We start from the raw sequence: 17,406 nt of genomic DNA, 5'->3' as shown, positions 1-17,406 counted from the left end.
CATTTGTGTGATTATTTGGTTAATGTATGTATTGTCATACCTCACAACTGACTGTAATAACAAGCGATCACGTTATATATATATGTATGACATAGACTTACTTAATGTTCAAGAAAATCATGACCTTAGGTAACTAGTTTACTGTAACGGTTGTAAACATGCTAAACGTGCTCTTATTAAGCACTATGAAACTTTCAAGTTTTAAAGGTATCCCCAGGATATCAGGAAAATGTTTTAAGCAACAATGAGGAGGTTAAATAATAAATTGTATATCGAAAAGGTACAAACAAGTTTGGTGCAACACGGTGCTCACTATCGTCATAATGATTATTCATGTTAGTTCTTGTGTTTAAAATGTTAAGGCGTGTTTAAACTGGTTACTTTGTCCTTGTTGTAAATGCTAATTGCCAACTCTGTCATAACCATTGGTCATGTTGGAGGCTGTTCTATTTCGTCCCTACTGACCGCCAGAGGCGGTGCTTCAAGCACTGAATGTATCCATCTCGCGCATGCGCAGTTCGAGTTTAATACCAACAAAGTCACCTGTGACCCCTGATGACCCCGGAAGGGGTATAACTTCCGGTGACATCAGAGGATCTGTTCCTTTTCATCTTCTCGCTGCACAAGTAGCATGTCACCGAGCTAGCTCAAGGACTAGCTCGTTCGTTGCCGGTAGTCACGCGACTTCTGTCGGAGCTGCGAAACTTTCGCCCTCCAGAGACTGCAACAAACTTTTGACCCGGAGAAGTTGTAGCGGTTCGCCGTGGAAACGTCCGGAGATCGTCTTTGTTTGGCTGAGTACCATTTTTCTTTTCATTGAATATCATTACAACCTGTTGTGCTCGCCATTGGTTGTATTTTGATTTATTTCGGTGACGAAGTGGGTTCGCTCCCTCTCCCGACTTTGTACTCTTTATTATATATCTTTGAATATTAGTACAACCTGCTGTACTCGCCATTGGTTGTATTTGATTTATTTCGGTGACGAAGTGGGTTCGCTCCCTCTCCCGACTTTGTACTCTTTATTATATATCTTTGAATATCAGTGCAACCTGTTGTACTCGCCATTGGTTGTAGTTTGATTTCCTTCGGTGACGAAGTGTGTTCGCTCCCTCTCCCGGCTTTGTATTCTTTGTTTATATATCAGTACAACCTGCCCTTGAGTGCCGGTGCAACTTTTTCACTCTCTTGGTTATTCTTTATATTTGTTGGTCACGGCAGTGTTTTCGCTCCCTCTTCCAACATTTGTACTGCTGCCTTTTCAGCTACTGAAGTGGATTCCTTTATATTTGTTGGGGACGACTGCGTATTCGCTTCCTATCCCAGCATTTGTGCTACTTCTATCCCATATGTGTAAACACTCGTTGGTGAAGGCTGTGTTTTCGCACCCGCTCCCAGCGTTTGTAATACTTCTCTCATACATGTAAACACTCGTTGGTGAAGGCTGTGTTTTCGCACCCGCTCCCAGCGTTTGTATACTCCTCTCATATATGTAAACACTCGTTGGTGAAGGCTGTGTTTTCGCACCCACTCCCAGCGTTTGTTGTTTTTTCTCTGTGTGGCCTTCGCCCGTTGCTGACATGCTTGGCGGCCACTCCTGCTCAGTCTGTATGGCTTCTCTGCAGCCCGAAGATGGCCATGATATGTGTCCCTCATGCCTTAGTCTCGAGCATCTGAGGGAAGGTCTTTCAGAAGATCCCTGCATGAACTGCAGCTTCATGCCCCGGGGAATAAGGGCTGCCAGACTTGCTGAGGTAGAGCAACTTTTGGGCCTCGTTTCGTTGCCTGAGCAATTAACCTCAGCCCAGCGGCAGACTCCAGCTCAATCCCGCCGATCTAAACGGCGGGCTGCTGAGACTAGAGGCCCCACTTCTAGGAAGAAGGTTAGAGAGTCCGGACTTGCTTCCAAGGTGGACCAATTAACGGAGGAAGTTGATCAAATGAGATCCTTCTTCCTGGCCTTCAAGTCTGGGACTGGTGAAAGAGAGTTGGGTTATCCTGCTCCTCCTCCAGCCATCTTGGAACCGGAGGAAGATATAATCTCCATGGCAGCTTCAGTCACTGAGTTCGCCGAATATGGAGAGGAGGTGGTACCACAGCGTGTAGCCTCCCACGCCACGACCTGCAGCGCTAGAGGCACTTGAACGAACTGTCCAAGCCAGACAAACTCAACAGCAGCTGTCCGGGCTTCGCAGGAGTGGGCCTCCTCCGGGCAGACCTAGGGGATCTCCAGCTCCCCCCCAGCGCCGCTCTCAGCCACAGGCTTACCCCAGAGGCTACCTCAGGTCTCAGCGCCCAAGCCCACAGCCTGCTCAGCAGGCGGCACAGACTTCTCGAGCCCCTGAGCGGCTGCCCTCTAGGCAACCTCAGGCCCCACATACTGTCCGTCGTACCCCCAGAGCCTTTCGAGGCCGGGGGACCCAGTGCTTAGGCATTGGGGTCGGCCGTCGGCTGTTTTTCCCATCAGCAGCTCAGCTATTGGGCTGCTTCCACCCGGGACCCTTGGGTGCTCTCCACCTTGACCAACGGGTACAAGCTTCAGTTCCGACGCCGGCCCCCAACCATTGGCCGGGTCAAGATGACCATCATATGCGACCCGGCAAAAGCCCAAACCCTCACCCAGGAGTTGTCCGTCCTCCTGGACAAGGGTGCAATCGAGCAGATAGATCCCCTGTTACAACCAGGAGGGGTCTACTCGACTTATTTTCTGGTTACAAAGAGAGATGGCGGACTCCGCCCTATCCTCGACTTGAGGGGAGTCAACAAGTTCCTGAAAGTCTTGAGATTCCACATGCTCAGCCCTGCAGAGGTTCTGCGCACTGTCTCCAGGCAGGAGTGGTTTACTTCAATAGACCTGAAGGATGCTTACTTTCATGTGCCCATAGCACAACACCACAGACGGTTCCTGAGGTTCGCCTTTCAGGGACGTCATTTTCAGTTCAGGGTACTCCCGTTCGGCCTCTCCCTTTCGCCACGGGTATTTACCAGGGTTGTAATGGCAGCCCTTTCGCCCCTGCAGTCGCAGGGCATGAAGATCCTGCCCTACCTAGACGATTGGCTCATCTGTGCTTCGTCCCGGTCTTGGGCGACCCTGGACACCACAAGCCTCCTTTCCCATGTGTCTCGACTAGGTCTCAGGGTGAACTCTACAAAGAGTTGCCTAGTTCCCTCACAGAGGACAATTTTTCTCGGGATAACTCTCGATTCAGTTTCAATGAAGGCCTGGCCTTCACCACAGCGGGTGGACGACATCCTCCGCCTCCTTCCCCTCTTTTGCAGGGGCACGTGGTTGCATTACGTGGAGTTCCTACGACTCCTAGGCAAACTGACGGCTGCCGCCACCGTGGTCCCTTTGGGGCTGTTGTCGCTACGCCCCCTTCAGAGGTGGCTGAACGACTTTCATTTGGATGTCAGGTGGCACCGGCACAGGAGACTCAAGGTCTCACACCGTTGCCTTCTTGCTCTGGCTCCGTGGAGAGAGAGAGGTTTTCTCCTCCAAGGCGTGCAGATGGGTTTGGTTGCATTCCGCCGAGAGACGCCTCCCTCTCAGGGTGGGGTGCATTGTGGCAAAACCGTACAGCCCAGGGGCTGTGGTCTGCTCGAGACTGCTCGGAGCACATCAATGTTCTAGAGCTACGAGCTGTGTATATGGCCCTGCAATACTTTCTTCCCTTCCTGAGAGGGCGACATGTGCTTGTGCGGTCAGACAATGTGTCGACCGTATCGCATATAAACCACCAGGGGGGCACCCGGTCTGCACAGCTGTTGCAAGCATCCCGGGACCTCCTGCTGTGGGCGGCTCCACGCCTGGCCAGCCTAAGAGCAATGTATTTGCCCGGGGACCGGAATCAGGTCGCAGACCTGCTCTCTCGGGGCAAGCCCCCATCGGGGGAGTGGTGGCTTCACCCAGAGGTGGTGCTCAATATCTGGGACACATTGGGCAGAGCAGAGGTAGATCTGTTTGCCACAAGGGAGACGACCCATTGCCCCCTCTGGTTCTCCCTGAAGGAGGAAAGCAGTCCTCTGGGCCAGGATGCTCTTGCGCACGACTGGCCAGAAGGTCTCCTCTACGCTTTTCCCCCAATACCTCTGATATTCTCAACACTGCAGAGGGTCCTCCAGCAGGGTCACAGGCTGCTGTTGGTAGCCCCCTTCTGGCCAGGGAAAACATGGTTTCCACTGCTGCACAGGCTCTGCCGCAGCTCACCATGGCGCCTCCCCGACAGGAACGATCTCCTGTCTCAGCTAGAGGGCCAGATTTGGTATCCCGACCCTCTTCGCCTGCAACTATGGGTCTGGCCGCTGCAGGGCCCAACCCTCTTCTGACGCAGTGTTCAGATGCTGTCTGCGACACTATACTAAACGCCAGGGCGCCTTCTACACGGCTGCAGTATGCAAATAGGTGGCAACTGTTTACTGCATGGTGTTCAGACAGGGGTGAGGACCCTGTGCACTGTTCAGCCCCAAAGATTCTGGAGTTCCTCCAGTCACTATTGGACAGTGGCCGGTCTCCTGCCACACTGAGGGTATACGCAGCAGCCATTTCCTCTCAACATGCTCGGGTAGATGATAACACAGTGGGGTCCCACAGACTGGTGTCCCTCTTTCTAAAGGGCGCGTGGCGATTACGCCCCCCACGCACACAGCGTGCCCCAGCATGGGATTTGCACCTGGTGCTCGACGCTTTGTGTCTGCCTCCCTTTGAACCCCTGGCTCAGGCAGAGCTGAAGTGGGTTTCTGCTAAGACTGCTTTTCTCCTTGCCATCGCTTCAGTGAAGCGTGTTGGGGAACTACATGCCCTGTCTGTGAGTGAGTCATGTCTGCGGTGGAGCTCAGACGGCTCAGGGGTTACCCTCTGGCCAAATATGGCTTTTCTCCCAAAGGTTCTGTCATTATCGAGCCTCAACCGTCTCATTCAAGTGGCACAATTTACTCCCCCGGAAGGGGAAGACAGGTTGGGACTGCTGTGCCCTGTGCGGGCTCTAAGAACCTATGTAGCTGCAACCGCAAGTATAAGACGGTCGGACCAGCTCTTCATTTGCTATGGTGGCCCTAGGAAAGGCTGTGCTCTTTCCAAACAGCGACTGTCTCACTGGATCGTGGATGTTATTACCCACGCATATAAAGGAAGTGGTCACCCCCTGCCATTCGGGGTGAGGTGCCACTCTACCAGAGCGATGTCTACGTCATGGGCAGCCCTACGCGGGGTACCCCTGGAGGACATCTGTGAGGCAGCATCATGGGCCTCACCAAGCACTTTTTTCAGGTTCTATCGGGTGAACGTCACCACTCCTCATCCATTAGGTGTGGTCCTGTTGCCCGACTCTGTTGCTTCCCCTCAATGAGGTATGTACTGGGATTCTTTGTGACCTTGTTGTTATGGGTCATCCAGTGCTTGAAGCACCGCCTCTGGCGGTCAGTAGGGACGAAATAGAACGAAAGTTACGTATGTAACTACGGTTCTATGAGTCCCGGATGACCGCCAGAGCGTTCCGTCACTCAGAATCCTTGTGTTTTCGCGAGAAGATTCTGCAGGAACAGATCCTCTGATGTCACCGGAAGTTATACCCCTTCCGGGGTCATCAGGGGTCACAGGTGACTTTGTTGGTATTAAACTCGAACTGCGCATGCGCGAGATGGATACATTCAGTGCTTGAAGCACCGCCTCTGGCAATCATCCGGGACTCATAGAACCGTAGTTACATACGTAACTTTCGTATTAACCCAAGTCAAAACTGGCATTAGGACGATCAGGAGTGTGTTTGATATCTTGGCTAATAATATAACATAATGAAAGGAATCGCTGTTAAAGGGATAAGCGGCGGGTAAAATGTGGCTTTTTAATTTTATTCACTATCAAAATCAAAGACTTGTGTTTTGTTGCCTAACAATAAAGTGACATTGACACGGACATTATATAATATAATTTTATAATATATTATATAATAATTATATGTTATCTAACTGTTACTGATGTCATTTAGCCGTGTAGAAAAGCAATTAAGAAAAAAATTGTGACTTTAATTGAAATGGTCTTGGCTGTATTTCAAAGTAAAGAGGCTTCTGCACGTGTTAAAAGGGTCTCCATCAGGAAAAACAAACACTACGAAGACCTTAATCTACGCAGAAGGAAAAGAAGTGTTGAATCCACATAAATTGTTTGGCTACTCAGGTAATTTGTCTTTGGCCAAACTAAAGTACATTACCAGTAATATTTATTTGTAATTATCCCTTTCATTTATACTTCCTTAGCTCGTGACTGTTTGTGAGTTGTTGTTTTTAATCCTTCTTTAAATAATAATCTTTTACTCGGTTAATTTATGTAAACATCAAAGGTACATCACATTTTTTTGGAAATACATGCAAATGATAATTGAGAATGTTAAAACTTTTGTTTGCGAAGTGCTTTGATTTGCTATCTTTGTTTTGTCGCAGGTTCTTCCACTTATCTTGATCTTTTTAGACATTTGCGTCTTTATTAGGTCCTTCTTTACTTTGCTTTTGTTGGTGTTCTCATGTTTTACTCATTTATTAGCTGTTTGTCCTTTGATTTCTGGCTTTAATCCTTCACGCTCTGACTTTCATGGCCTGTGACTTTGTTTGCTTGTATATATTTGTCAGCTGTGAGTTTTCAAGATCACTGTTTATTCACTTAGAGTTTTCTTATTTTTCTGAGAAAGAGTTTTCTTATTGTTCTGTGTTTCTCAGCCCACCAGCTTGGTAAGTACCTTAACCTTGGCTTCATTCCACCCGCTCACTTCTGGGGTCACAGAACGGCGGGCGGGTACATAGGGACCCAGATAGCAACAATACATTGAATCAACTCTGAAACATTGTCACGCAAAGTTGATTTATGATGTTGAAACAACATTAAAAGTGCTCGCTGTGATCAACATTTAAATGATGTTGGATTTTCAACCAATTCTAACGGTGGATCAACATTTATTAAATTAAATGAGCATTTATTACAATGATACCTGGCTCTGTCCATACTGTATGTCCAAATTTCCAATATCAATTATTCAATGACAGATTTTCAACATTGAAGTGGTTACAGTAACTTGACAGTGAATAAACACTGGGTTCAATTAAAAAGAAACCACAGATCTGTCCTCAACATACGCTATATTTGGTGTATGATTTACTGAAGACACACAATCTTCATCATCAAACTTGATCCATCGATACTAAAACCTAATATCAAGGTCGTCTCGTAAATGATTAAATAATAACTCTAAACGTCGACTGCTCAAATCTCTTGTCTTTGATCACATGAGACAAACGAATACTTGGGAACCGTTCGTACTGTTGTCGCTCTTTTTTTCCTTGATTACTTTTGTTCATGTCTTTGATTTCATTCATTACTGCCGCGTAATGTTTTTGTCCATTCGAGTCTCTTCCTGCTGATCCATGTCGGTGCTGCTGTCATTGTGATCGTCTATCAAGTCTTTGATTTGCTTTATTTGATTGATTCATCAGAGAGAAGACCTCTATAAAAAAGAGAGCAGCGTTTGTCAGCATTCTTTCTAAAAAGAAAAACAACGCTGCCAAGAAACATTCAAATATCGGTAATATAAATCTAAAGATACAACTTTGATTGACTTGTATATGCACCATCGTTCACCTGCTTCCTTTGATTTTGGTTAAGTAGATTGAAAAAGTTACTGGAAACACTGTATAATTATCTCCATTGATCGTTCCTAGTCATGTTGGGCAGTTGTGGCAGAAGTTGAATTGTTGGGATTGAGTTTTCGTTTTCTTTCTTCTAGGTAAGTGGGTATATAGTAATTGCTTCTGGTCACTATCATGCCAGTAGGACATTAAGTGAACCTGACAATAACGATGTTTTCAGGAGGGCAAGATGGCCGATTTCAACTGGCATTTCTCTACTTGTCCTTTGACCACTAGATTAATGACATCAGCCAGTGTTAGGGAATTTAAATTTTTAGAACCGGGTCCTAAACTTGTGGCACAGGAGGTTATATTTGCGTTACCTAATTGATGGTTTAGGTTTTGGGGACAGTTCTACTTGTATGTGTGTAACCAGATGTTGTGGCAGTACTACAATCTTTTTGGATGCATATTCAGTTGCACTGTTGATTGTGAAGAACATCTGCAGATGTGTATATTTGGGCTCAAACTGCAGTTATATCGTCCTATTATCATTTAGTTATCACAAGACAGATCATACACTGAAAATGAGATGAAGATCGCGGCTCACCGCGTTAGCTCTTTTGCTAACAGGATGAGCTTCTTACACGGAGTAGCTGGGATAAACTCCACTCAGGGATCCAGTGGTAGAAAATGAATGAATGAAACGGGCAGATAAACGGGATGATTTATTCTCTGAATTAGTCCATTTTATTCTGAAACATCCATAAGCAACAAACAATCTTTAAGACATGACACAAATATACCTACTTATTTAGTGTACTGTACGTACAGCTAGTCAGGTAAGTAATCAAGTTTATGGGATGAATGTGAGTCAAGAACTTCATAATAATGTTTAACTTACTTGTTCACTATATTAAGGAAATGACGGGTTAAATCGAGATTGATCAAGTAACCGTAAACTACTGGTCAGATATGAACGGCGTATTTTATCGATGGTGTTTGTGGTTACAGAAATCGTGTCACGAAACTAACCTGAATATTTGGTCTGGACTTAAACCTGGTCTCAATGAACCTCCTCAACAAACCTGAAGTTGTTCTCTTATTGAACTCAGGGCCATCATCAGCGATCCAACCCACGATAATCTAACCAGTTTCAGGGACCACCCTCTTCAGAATGGCGGGAAGACCTGACGAAGACGGGGGACAAATGGGTTTCCCGTACAAATGTACCAGATGCAGGAATCATGGGATCTTCATCTCGTACCGGAGCCACAGGTGTCCTTTCGCGTCGTGCGACTGCAGGGAGTGCCGCTTCACCACCAAGCGCAGGAGACTCGCCAGCCTTGAGGCCAAACTGAAAAGGCGCGAGGACAAATTCAATCGCTTTCTAATAATGAAGCGTCTAAAAGCAGAGGCCAGGATCAAACCTGACTCCGGCAACGAAGAGGTCGGAGCCTCGCCGCAATTTGGAGCCCCCTCCAGCAGCTCTCAGGAGGTTCAAGCTGCTGCTCCTGCTGCCAGAGAGCAGAACCCCACGTGGACACAGCTGCTGCTTCTGGGTGAGAACTTCAACAGTCAGGACACATGTTGAAAAAAGTCATCAGATGAGGCTTTAGATGTGTGGGCTCAGAACCAATCCTGGTGCTATCATAGACTCATTTGTACCAGAATGTTCCAGAATTTATTGAAATATTTTGTCATTTTTAAACCTAATTCCAAACAACCTTCTCTGGTCTGAAGTTGAAGCTTCCATCAATGGATAGTTTAAACTATATCTGAGCTAAAATATGACCTGAAATACCATCGAACAATGTCAGTAATGTCCTGTCAGTGAAATACACTCCCAGAAGTGATAAAGGTCCCACAATTCACTGCAGCAGTTCTGTCGGGGCGAAGGTTTAAATTAAGTTTTCTGATTCCTGTAGTTTTGCTTTCCAGGCTCTCCCATCGCTGGTCAGCTGAGGCAGATTGCACCGCAGCTCTCTCCTCTTTACATTTATCCCACTGGTGCGCTCAACCAAGCTGCTCCTGGACCAGCCGCTGTAAGAGCCAACACATCAGACGGATGATATCTTATAGAATACAATATACATCTGTGTCTTCTTGCAGGCTGACAAGAACGAGCCGGAGACCAGTGGAGCACCGAGCAGGTCTCAGGTCAGACATACATTGTGATTTTATTGATATCTTAATAAGAAGAAGAATAATATGTGATTTGTATTGCACTTTACATTTGGGTCAAAGTGCTACAGTTTTAAGTGCTAGTAAATGAAAAACAATATAAATATGTTAAAAACGAACCATTACAATATGAAAGGTTAGCCATATGTTTTACTAAAAAGTAAAGGGGATACAGAAGCTCTGCTCTGAGTCTCTGGAGGTTTGTAGTTGTTAACCTTATTTTGCTTGAGTCAGAAATGAAAGTAAATTGTTCTAGAAATAATGGATACAACTATAAAATGAATGAGAACATTAATAGAAAGTTTTTGGCCCGCAAGACTAGAGTATTTAAAACATTAAAATGCATAAAATTAGCTTTATTTTTTTAAATGGAAATTCTACCTTAATGTGTTTACAGATACAGAAACTGCCAGATTGAAGTAGAAGCAGAATCATTTGATAAAAGATGGGGGAAAAAAAACTAAGTGTCTGTTGTTGTTGATATTATTAGCTTCTGACAATTAAAATATGCTATTTGGTTCACAACTGTCATAATACGTTCAAAATGACATTCTTAAAAAGCCGTGTAAACTTTGTATGAGTTGGATCCAGAACTAGAAACTGTGTTCACCTGATGAAAATTTAAACTCTTTCTCGTTCCAGCAATTTTTCCGGCTGTTCCTTGTTCAGGTGCAACCCTCATCTGCTGCAGCGTCACAGCAACCTGCACCTGCCCCTGAAGACCCTGAGCCTCAAGCTTAAGATGTTCATCTAGTCAAAGTAGTGCAGGCTTAGAATGTTTTGGGGAAATGCTAGGAAACGGTTTAAAACTTTAAAATGTGGGAGGAGAAAATGCAATTGTATCAAACCTTTGATCTCGATTTAGTATGTTTTGAATTCATGAGATTAAACAACAGGACATGTTTGTTCAATCAGACATGGTTTGGGTTTACTATTCTGGCCCCTTAGAAGATGGAGTTTGACACCCCTACAGTAGCTCTTTGACTGATGACTGAGTTGATGTTGGTTTAAATACTAATAGAATGAAATTACATTGTCTTTCTTGGCATAGATGACAAATTTCCATCACTCTTGAGATCTGTATTTACTAACAGGTTGAGAATCCACTACAGTGTGTATGTGTAACTGTGCACACATGGCTGCAGTGAGGGGACATCACAGGACTGAACAATGCTGAGATTGTATGTCGTACATTTTTCTATGGAGCCAGATGTTAAACACAGCCTGCTGTAAAATACAGGGCTTCACTTCTTGACAGCGATTCTTTTAGAAGTGAAGATGAAAAATGTAGTAAGTTGGCATCATATTTTTGTTTTTTACATTTGCACTTTTTCCCCTTGGATCTCAATGTAGTCTTTCTTATTCAGTATTTAGAAATGTATAGTTATCTCTTAGCATTTTTTAATTCCATTCTTACTATTTGGTAAATCTGCCAGAAAAAAAAATTGACCGCTTCAAATTAAGTACAAATAATTATAAAAAATTGGACCCGACCTAGAGTATTGTATTTGATCACAATTGACTTGTAGTGTTAACTCATTGGCTTATTTTATTCCCAGAAAACCATTTTCATAGTGACATTGAACTCATAAAAGATCTATCATTTATAATAATTTGAAAAAAAATGTACTCCCACTGATGCGACCTGTCAAGAGGTGTCCTCGCCTCTCAATGAATAAGCTGCAGAAATGAAATCCATTTATTCAAAATCCTATTTACTTGATGGGATCACAGGGGCTGGAGTTCATCTGGGCTGTACAGGGCGACAGACGTGGGACAAGCTGGTCACCAGTCGATCAGACAACTGTTCAAACAGATCTGGATCTTGAAAAACAGGTCACAAGAGCTCCTGTTATTACTTTAGTCATAGTTTTTACTGTTTACTTAGATTTATTAGTCGCTTATAGAATTTATTTAAAAAAAATATTTCATCGTTTTCTTCCACAGAAACCATCAGTTAGACGATTAGCAATTTAAAATGTTTGAGTATTGTTCATTGAAGATGGAGTGCAGTGAGCTGTAGTCTCCTCTAGGGGAAAACAGTCGCCGTAAGACTGTAGATACTTGATGAAGACAAGCATAGGGTTTCTTCATGTTCATTAACTGCATGACATGAATTAATTCTTATTGCTTTCATGTCTGATGTCAACGTTTATTCCTGACATTAAGTGTTATTTGAGAGGGAACTTCAGAGAAGTGAAAGTTGGAGATGATGGATGGAATTAAATGACTTTACACAAACCAACACCTTGTTTAAAGTGTATTTGATTTGCTTTTACAGCTCTTGAGAAACTCAATGAGCAGAGTTGTTTCAGACAGTGATCCAGGTGAAGCTAAAAAGAAGAATCCATTCACTAACACTCAACAGATCCCAGTTAAACTTCTGCAGGATCAGCACTTCAAGAAGAATAACCAGGAAATTATATCTCAAGGTCAAAGACCCAAAGTTATGTTGAGAAGGAACATGATTTATTGATCCTCGAGAAGTTTAAGAAGCATTATAGCTTATAAAGTGAGAAGCGCTTCAAGTCATGTTTCTCTTCAATATTTATACTTCAGTTTTAAGAGAATTTTAGCATCAAGGAGCCTCTGGGTGAAGGTACATTCTGTATCTGGTGCCTCTGAAGGTTCATTTACCACCACATTAGGGCTTCAGATTTTCTATGAAGCTCTCTTTTATCTGTACTTTATCACCCAACAGTCCCTTCTTCACAATCCTGTTCAGACTCTTGCCTCCTTGGCTCTGACCCATGTTTCCCAGCAGACACCTCTACACTGCTGACTCCAGTGTCAAACATATGCTCACATTGAAGGATCTCGAGAAGCAAAAATCTGTCTTCTCAGGTGTGGCACTTTGGGTCATGACAGATGCCACCTAAGCAGAAAAGGCAAGGAGCTCAGTCATCTGCTAGAGTCTCAGACTAGACCAGCTGCCTCTCCGTGATCCAGATCAGATCTGCTTCTTTGTAGGACCATCCAGCTGGGGGGAGATGGGCAGCAGAGGAAGAGCAGGCTGGACATCCACGGCTACATCCAAAGTGTGACAGATCTTCATCTGAGTTTTCCATTTACACGTTTTAAACGCACTCCAAACAGAGTCACCATCATCAATGTGGGTGGAAATTGGGTTGGAAGGGCTGAGCAGCTCTCTGGCCATAGTTGTACATCCCTCCAGGTAAATATGGCGGCGACCACGGTACGTTGACCGTGACGTTGTGAGAGGGAGGGAAGCTGCAGGGGTCGCTGTAGATCTGCAGTGGGAAACCTGTGACGGGCAAAGGAGGGACCTGCCTGATGTGACTGGAGACCGGCGTGTCTGTAAGAGAGATTTTACACTTATTAACACAGATCAACATCATTATGAACACCAGGTATTACTACTGTGTGTTCCAAGACCTGAGACACTGAGGCTGAAGTTGCTGACAGAGGTAATGTTGGTTCCATCAGAAGGGTGACACAGATGGTTGTTGTTAAATTATTATAGCCCTATATTTTTTATCAATATAATTCAAAAGCTTTTTTAAGCATTTTTTGCATTTCACGGATTTGTGTGTTTCATTTTGGTCACTGTCTGATTCTTCTTAAAGTAAATCTCACTCTAAAATGCACGTATATACTGAAACAGAAAACCAACTACCTAACTTTCCTAAAAATTCTCATTAAGTATTTTTTGGTTATTTTGCTAACAGACAGATTAAAGCAGCACAACTGGAATATGGAATTCTGTGTTTCTGTTCCCACCACTGTTAGAGCAGTGTGCTTGCATTGCCTTACAAGCAGAAGTCTGACTCCCTTGTGGTCTTGTGTCGACCTTTCTCTTCCTAAAAACTTCTGTATTTTCAGTGCTACAGTTGCTAAAAATCAAGATGTGCGTGTGTAAACAAATAAGTGTGTGTTTTTACCGAAATGTTCTGAAATGTGTTTTTTTGTTTGAGGGTGAATCATCTACCAACTCAGAGGTTACAGGTCAAACTGATACACTTCTTCCTGATAACAAAGAAATCTGATAAGCGCTGTCAAAGATGCGTCACAGGGTCACACAGAAGGTCAAATTTACTATCTATCGAGTCAGGGGTTTAACAATGACGTGCAAACTGAAAAAAAATAGGTTTTGAAAAACTTGAAATTGAAAAACACCTTTGCTGAAGGAGTACCTGGCTAATACTGGCTAAAGTACTTTAAGGCCTAAGGCCATTATTTTGTTTTGAGTATTTTATTGTAACCCTGAAAGGGTGCTAGCGTCATTTCTTGGCCGATTGTGATCGATTCTAAATAATGACACCTAAGGTGATACTTCAAGTTCCCTGTGCATTCATACAAAGGGAGGAGTTTGTGCACAACCGTTTTCAGCCTTTTTTGACGAATAATAACTAAAAAACAGGCTTAGTCCAGACACAGAGCCGTGTTTTGGTGGTCATCTTAAGATGAGAAAAGCTCTGTAGGACCCTTGTAGCACTGGGGAAGGATAACCAAGCTGACTTAAGTCCCCCTTTATAGATTTATACATTTTAAAGAGATTCGTGTACTTTTTAAGTCGAGTTTGGGTCTGAACAAAACATTGTCTCTTGATATCTAATACCTATTGTTTGACACTATGATGTATATTACACTCAATAATGTCTCAGTATTTGTATCCTTATTCATTATCTGGAACCAAATGAGCAATATTTGATTTTGTAGTTCAAATAGTCCTTATACACATTTTGTACTTTAAACCTTTTAACTTCTTGATTCGTAGTTTTTTACTTTATAGGGCGGTCTCAATACAATCTACATTCCAATCTAATCTAAATACGCATTTTCCTTATTCAGGTATAAACACAAAGTAGTGTTCTATACACAGGCTTTTCTACCTTATCTGTTATCGGTTAATGTCAGAGGCTCACATTGGTTTGTTATTCTGTGACCACACAGTCCAATAATCAACCCTAAGAAATTCACTATATGTTCTGACAGCATTCTAGCCAACACCATAATATAGACTAAACACTCAGATTCTTATATCATGAACAATCAATGAAGTTGACATTGGAACATGTTCTTACTTAATGGCACCAGATGCTGCCACGGGAGGCCAGAGCCTGTAACTTGAACTTCAACGTTAGCTTCACCGCGAACCACGTCCGGATAACTCTGGCTGGTGGCGGGTGAGGTCGTCCGGCTCACTGGTATCTCCGTTTTCGTCGGTCCAAACCCGGGGTCTTCCCTCTTGCTGGCAGCGTTCGACTCGGTTTCGAGCTTGGCCTCAGACGGTTGCATCAGCTGCTGCGCCTTCGCCTCTCGCCTCTTCAGCTTGGCCTGGAGGTTGCCGAGTCGCGTGCGCTCAGTGCTGCGAGAACATTTCTCGCAGACGCAGCTGGAGCACGGACAGTTGTGGCCCCTGTAGGGGACGATCAGGCCGTGGTTTCGGCACCGCGTGCATTTGTAAGGCACTTTGGTTCGCTGCTCCTCTTTGGATGGTCTCGGCATCTCGTAGAACAAGCTGGATGGCAAAAATTCTGAGGAGAAGGCGACGCCGTTTTGCAGTTCCAGATAGCCTGGCGCCGTTCTGTACTGATGTTGTGGATCCTGAGGGAGAGAGACGCCGTCAATGTTGTCAGATGGAATGAGTGATGGAAGCTAAACCTAAAATTGATTTAAATTCTCTTTTTAATGGTGGAATTGAAAATGTTTTAATTGTTTGTAAATCATTTGAAATACAATATGAAACTGTGTAGAAAGCTAATAACAAAAAAAGGCTAAATTCCTACATTTGGGATCAATTTGGAAACAACTCTTCACATCGATAGCAGTCTCTTCTAGGGTTCGGGTCCTTATCTTTTTGAACAAAATTGAAATGGAATTATTGTGAACATAAGTGAAGCTCACTTTTTTTAGGAGTTCCTCGTGCTGGCTGCTGGAGTTTAGAAAGTGGACGTTGCATGAAGAACTCAACATCCCCTTCCTGTTAACTGGCATGTTTGGATTTTTGTATTATGATGTGAACAATAACTGGGCTGTGCTGTTGATCTTCTCTTTAATGACTCGGTGTAGTTGTATTTATACTCTGTGATAGGCCAAGACTAAAGCCAGCCTTTGATGTTTCTTCGGAAGCCAAACAGAAACGGGAGCAAACAAAGGCAAACGTAAATAAAGATGTGGAGGGAGATATATTTCCATGATGGGAACTGATTCATCTAATTTGTGTGTGAATTAACCATCACTAGTATCGCTCTTCTTCAGGTGCCGACATGAGAGAACACCCCCCCTCCCCAAGGATCTTATACTACTTACTACTGACTACTGATGGTTGGTGTCATGGCACATGTTTTAACTTAGATGGAATAGCTAGTCCAAAAAGTTTGTTATAATGGAAAGCAGGATCTTGCTTGATTGCATTTTAGAAATATTGCTATACACAATAAATAAATAATCAAGATTTGGGGTTTTTGCAAGTCCTTTGATCACCTTTTAAGAACTGATCCTATTTAAAAAAAAAGATTTTCTTCAAGCTACTATCAGTGATTACTGCTGTCACTACTGGCGTCACTACTAATACTGCAGTTAGTAGTACCTTGAGTGGCACTCCTATCCCTGTCTATGTCACACGTCTGATATTTCACACCATGAGGCTGAGGATGAACCAGCAGAATCACACCACTGTGATTCATTCTGAGTGGAGGAGATAAAGGTCACCATTATTTCTCATTGAGTGATACCATGAATAAGCAAATTGACAAAACGTTGATTTATATTCATATTTATTTTTACTGTCAATGGAACCTAAGCGTAGGTAAGATTCTCATGCAGAACACAGAAGTTGTAATACAAAATCAACAAGAGTCCAATATCTCAAAGCAGAATAATGCTCCGAAATTGCATTATGAGAGTCCAAAATCTCATGGGAATAGAACCGAAACGAAAACTAGACTGAGGAACCTTAAAAAGAACAGAATATATGGAGGTCAAAAATATCTCATCAGGACAATGTTAGATTACTACACACTACACACATTCACAATCAACATTACACAATCAACATTCCCCTCAGACTGACCTCCGCCCGAGAACATTTGAATGATTAGATTACAGGAAGACAAATTAGGAACTCTCTCAGTGAGGGATCGGTGACACAGGGAACTTGAAAGAACAATTTGGCCGGAAAAAGACAACCTGCCGGACGGGAAATTTGACTTAATATTGCGAGCTTTCTACAGGTCAGGACCATTATTCCTGTGACTGTCAATCTGTGAAGTCGCCAGGAGAGGTAGATCCGGTCCGATCGTTATTTGAAGCTTGTATTTTCTTTGACTTGAAGCGGCGAATAAAGCGACCCGTTACACACTCTGGATTGTTCATCATTCTCCACAAAGCGAAGTGACGTCGTGTTTGAGCGACGGAAGTGACTCCGTGTTTTGATCCTTTTAACAAGAAGGCGGAATACAAAATCCAATCAAATCAAAGAAGACAAAAGCAAGAATGTTAGCCAATGACCAACATATGGAAAACTGTTGGTCCGGAGTATTCAGGCAGGTGCTAGAAATATCGTAGGTGATTATTTGATTATCTCCAGCCATGTTCCATCACTAAAGCCCAATGGAAGAGAAGGGAAGAAACCAGGAAGTGACAAAC

At 43.6% G+C, this 17,406-nt stretch overlaps 2 protein-coding genes across 4 annotated transcripts; one reads left to right on the top strand and one right to left on the bottom strand.

Annotated features, from left to right (window-relative positions):
- The first annotated feature begins 6,140 nt into the window (after positions 1-6,140).
- LOC148083859 (uncharacterized) lies at positions 6,141-12,012 on the top strand. Of its 3 annotated transcripts, none has more exons than XM_087787066.1 (5): positions 6,141-6,172; positions 8,727-9,173; positions 9,553-9,656; positions 9,724-9,771; positions 10,438-12,012. In XM_087787066.1, the coding sequence occupies exons 2-5, from the start codon at positions 8,789-8,791 to the stop codon at positions 10,534-10,536; spliced, it is 636 nt and encodes a 211-aa protein (XP_087643192.1). In that variant the 5' UTR covers positions 6,141-6,172; positions 8,727-8,788; the 3' UTR covers positions 10,537-12,012. The 3 variants fall into 3 exon arrangements, with proteins under 3 accessions (XP_087643192.1, XP_087643190.1, XP_087643191.1); XM_087787064.1 differs by lacking the exon at positions 6,141-6,172 and adding an exon at positions 6,658-6,720; XM_087787065.1 differs by lacking the exon at positions 6,141-6,172 and adding an exon at positions 7,552-7,568.
- Positions 12,013-12,902: 890 nt separating this feature from the next.
- Positions 12,903-15,760, bottom strand: LOC148083858 (uncharacterized). Its single transcript, XM_087786052.1, has 3 exons — positions 15,664-15,760; positions 14,841-15,363; positions 12,903-13,111 (listed from the first exon to the last, which is right to left on the bottom strand). Exons 1-3 carry the CDS (start codon positions 15,751-15,753, stop codon positions 12,903-12,905), a joined length of 822 nt encoding a protein of 273 aa, XP_087642178.1. The 5' UTR covers positions 15,754-15,760.
- Positions 15,761-17,406: the final 1,646 nt, after the last annotated feature.

Source organism: Callionymus lyra, chromosome 3, assembly GCF_982586985.1.
Source record: "Callionymus lyra chromosome 3, fCalLyr1.hap1.1, whole genome shotgun sequence".
In the NCBI taxonomy this organism is placed as follows: Eukaryota; Metazoa; Chordata; class Actinopteri; order Syngnathiformes; family Callionymidae; genus Callionymus; species Callionymus lyra.
This window is presented reverse-complemented; position numbering and strand designations above follow the sequence as displayed.

Bases quoted from the DNA above. Each gene is read 5' to 3' on its own strand.
- LOC148083859 (XM_087787066.1), top strand. From the start codon at position 8,789: ATGGCGGGAAGACCTGACGAAGACGGGGGACAAATGGGTTTCCCGTAC. The intron at 9,174-9,552 runs GTGAGAACTTCA...TTTGCTTTCCAG, and splicing joins GACACAGCTGCTGCTTCTGG to GCTCTCCCATCGCTGGTCAG. The intron at 9,772-10,437 runs GTCAGACATACA...TTCTCGTTCCAG, and splicing joins GAGCACCGAGCAGGTCTCAG to CAATTTTTCCGGCTGTTCCT.
- LOC148083858 (XM_087786052.1), bottom strand. From the start codon at position 15,753: ATGCCAGTTAACAGGAAGGGGATGTTGAGTTCTTCATGCAACGTCCAC. The intron at 15,364-15,663 runs GTGAGCTTCACT...TCTCTCCCTCAG, and splicing joins ACGAGGAACTCCTAAAAAAA to GATCCACAACATCAGTACAG. The intron at 13,112-14,840 runs GTAAGAACATGT...TCTCTCTTACAG, and splicing joins GCAGCATCTGGTGCCATTAA to ACACGCCGGTCTCCAGTCAC.